This window comes from Salpingoeca rosetta (assembly GCF_000188695.1).
Source record: "Salpingoeca rosetta unplaced genomic scaffold supercont1.15, whole genome shotgun sequence".
Classification (NCBI taxonomy): domain Eukaryota; class Choanoflagellata; order Craspedida; family Salpingoecidae; genus Salpingoeca; species Salpingoeca rosetta.
Genome location: NW_004754919.1, coordinates 977,657 through 980,821, shown reverse-complemented (window position 1 = coordinate 980,821; position 3,165 = coordinate 977,657). Strand labels below are relative to the sequence as shown.

General features: G+C 54.9%; 2 protein-coding genes across 2 annotated transcripts in view; one reads left to right on the top strand and one right to left on the bottom strand.

Moving 5' to 3' along the window:
- Positions 1-287: 287 nt before the first annotated feature.
- Positions 288-796, top strand: PTSG_06016 (uncharacterized protein; the record flags this gene model as incomplete). The annotated part of the gene is made up of 3 exons (XM_004992851.1): positions 288-373; positions 635-715; positions 748-796. 3 exons carry the CDS (start codon positions 288-290, stop codon positions 794-796), a joined length of 216 nt encoding a protein of 71 aa, XP_004992908.1.
- Positions 797-862: 66 nt separating this feature from the next.
- Positions 863-3,165, bottom strand: part of PTSG_06015 (uncharacterized protein) — a gene marked incomplete at both ends in the record, with an annotated part of 4,078 nt that continues 1,775 nt past the window's right edge. Inside the window, 7 exons of the mRNA XM_004992850.1 lie at positions 863-1,205; positions 1,427-1,530; positions 1,692-1,777; positions 1,933-1,987; positions 2,264-2,359; positions 2,576-2,603; positions 2,837-2,907. Coding sequence (XP_004992907.1) covers positions 863-1,205; positions 1,427-1,530; positions 1,692-1,777; positions 1,933-1,987; positions 2,264-2,359; positions 2,576-2,603; positions 2,837-2,907 — 783 coding nt within the window. The remainder of the gene's footprint in view (positions 1,206-1,426; positions 1,531-1,691; positions 1,778-1,932; positions 1,988-2,263; positions 2,360-2,575; positions 2,604-2,836; positions 2,908-3,165) is intronic.

Below are 3,165 nucleotides of genomic sequence, written 5' to 3'. Positions count from 1 at the left end.
CGCAGCAGCAACAACAACGGCTTGAACAGCAGCCGCAGCCACTTAAACAACAACAGCAGCAACCACTTAAACAACAACAGCAGCAACCACTTAAACAACAACCTAAACCGCAGCAGCAGCAAGAACAGCAAGGGCAGCAGGGGCAGAAGCAGCGTCGCAGGGGTCTCACCACGTACGAGCAGTGGACTGCGCTTCCTCCTCTGCCGTACCCGGACGACATTACCAGAACATTCCAAGCCAGCTTTGATGCCGCAGATGCTGTCGTGCGCTGGTTGGACTACCTCAACATGGCGTCACTGAGCGAAGCTGCTCGTCGCCAGAGCGAAATTGCCTGGCCAGCCTCCAACCACGTTCCCATGCTGCAGGAAGACAGGTAACACTCGACGAGAAAGCGCTCTCGCTGGCGTTGCCCCCGTGTGATATTTCGTGTGTGTGTATGTGTGTGTGTGTCTGTGTGTGTGTGTGTGTGTGTGTGTCTGCGTCTGTGTGTGTGTGTGTCTGTGTCTGTGTCTGTGTCTGTGTCTGTGTCTGTGTGCGTGCGTGTCCGTGCTGGCAACTCATCATCAGCGTGGCAAGCGCAATAAACAAACAATGGTTCAATGCGAACGTCGTTTACATGATGGCATCACGTCAGCAAACAGCGGGCTCTCGTCACTGAGAAGCGCCACGAACCAGCATCAGCACAGCTGGCTCAATCCCACTCGGGTGCTCCCACGTGCGATTCCAAAACTATCACCACCACCACAGCCACAGCCACTACCACTACCACGACCCCCGCACCACCACCATCAACTAACCACTGCCAGTACGGTTCCTGTTTCCCCTATCCTCTGTCCTCTGTCCCCTGTCCCCCTGTCCGCTGTCACGACCTGGGCAGGTAGTAGGCTTGCAGCTTGGCACGGACAGCTAGTCCGATTTTCCCCTCGCTCGTCGACAGGCTGTCCCAAAACGCGTCCAGTGCCGTCTTTGTCTTTGCACTGCTGCTCCGCCGCTTGAGACCTGATGCCAAAGTCGATGGCGATGCTGCTGTTGGTGTTGTTGCTGCTGCTGTTGTTGTTGCTGGTGCTGCTGTTGCTGACGCTGATGATGGGCTGAATACGGTGCTGTTGTCGCCACCGCGCGCACTTGACGAGTTTGGTTTCCGGTCCTCCAAACTGCTCATGTGCATCGTGGCCGCGTGTGCCTCCCGCAGCGCATTCGTAAACCTGAGACGCAGCACACACACGCACACGCGCACACGCGCGCGCACACATGGGTGCGCAAGCAAACGCATGATGATTAGGCATTGCAGAGGTGCTGTGCAACAGCATACACATGCTGATTTCATATTCTGCACACACATGTTGCCTCTTTTCCTCGTTCCCGTCGCCTGCAAACCCTCTCATCCACCACCATCACCACCACCGCCACCACCCGTGAACCGCACAGGGCAGGTGTCGGGTAGGCCTGGGTGATCATCTGCGCATGCTTCAGCGTTAGTCCGTTCATGTGCAGCAGCTGATGCGCAAACACTTCGCGGATCGTGCCAGTCTACACCAATGAAGGGCGGCGTGAAAGGACGGGGTACGTGAGTGATGGCATTATGAGGTGGCGACCACGGAGTTGCTGCTATGGAGTGAACGTGAGCACACGTGAACCAAGACACACACACACACACACACACACACACGACAAAACCAACGTGCACGCACAGCAGCGCGGCGAGAGATTTCTTGGAACGTTTGAAAGTCGAAGCTGTGCACGTGCCCGTCCTTCGGCTGTCCCCACCCAGCAAATCCTTTCGAGCGAAATGTGTGTGTGTGTGTGGGTGGGTGTGCGTGGGTGTGAGTGAGTCATAATGCATGTGAATGTGATATTGAAATATGTCGGCGTGTGTGTGTGATTCCACGAACAGCAACATATCAGTCACACAATTAGCACAACCCGCAGCACCTCTGAGATGGCAGCACATGCGCTCTGTTGGCGTCCAGGCTTCAACGCTGCACCCCTGTGACAATTGTGGTGTGATCATGCACGGGCACGTAGTTGCTGTTGGTGGACAGGCAGTCGACACAACGACACAATACCATATCATCCGCTGTCATCCAGCCATTCACACATTCACATGGCACTTGCACGGGTGCCAAGCCATCCAACGAGCCGCCACATCCCCTTCAACCACACGTGTGTGTGTGTGTCTGTGTGTGTCTGTGTGTATGTGTGTGTCTGTGTGTCTGTCTGTCTGTCTGACTGTGTGTGTGTGTGTGTGTGTGTGTGGTGTCACCTGAACGAGCTGCTTGATCATGCGCGTGCAGAGGACGAGGTACGCCTCCACCTCGCGAATGTTCGGCACCGTCTTCACAAAGAACCCGCCCTCCACCTGCATAAACAGCATATGACGCCCGAAAAAGAAGGATGGATGGATGTACACATTGTGTACGTTGTACTGTGACACAAAGGTGGTTCACAGCGCGGAACACAATCAACTCATGCAAAACAATGTGATGGTGTTGGACACACGCGCACACATATGCACACATATGCACACATATGCACACATATGCACACATACACATGCACGCACGCACACACGCACCTGGATGTTGAAGGTGGCCTGCTTGAGCCTGAGCCAGGGTGTGAAGTTCGAAGTTTGATTGCATGCAGGCAAATACGCATGGAAGCGGCGACAGCAAGTGGGCATCTCGGGTTGAGTGTGCCGTGAGACACCACATGGGCAGCCAATGTCACGCCCATCCACAATCCCCCACCCACACCCAGCGCAAAAACTAGGGAAATAACGTTTCCACGCCACCATCGGGCCCCAAGTCCACCATGCCAAGATGATGCCAGTCCGAACCTTTGCTTCGTCGATGCCTGGCACGTGCAGCATGACCCTCCTCCACAAAGAAGCTGGGGATGCGACACTTTCTTTTTGGGAATGGAAGTTGCAAGACGAATGGATCAACCCGTGAGGGATGGTATGGGGGAACAAACATGTGCGAGGTGAGCACCAGTCATGCGTGGGGGGGAAAGCAAAGGATGATGGGAGTGTCAGAATACCCCCATTTTTACGGTCACCCCCCAGGCAGCACAGCAGAGTGGATGCCATAACAACCCCCACTGACAACTGAATAAAAACCGTGGAAATTGGATTGTAGAGGCACCAACAATACTGGATTTCTGAGC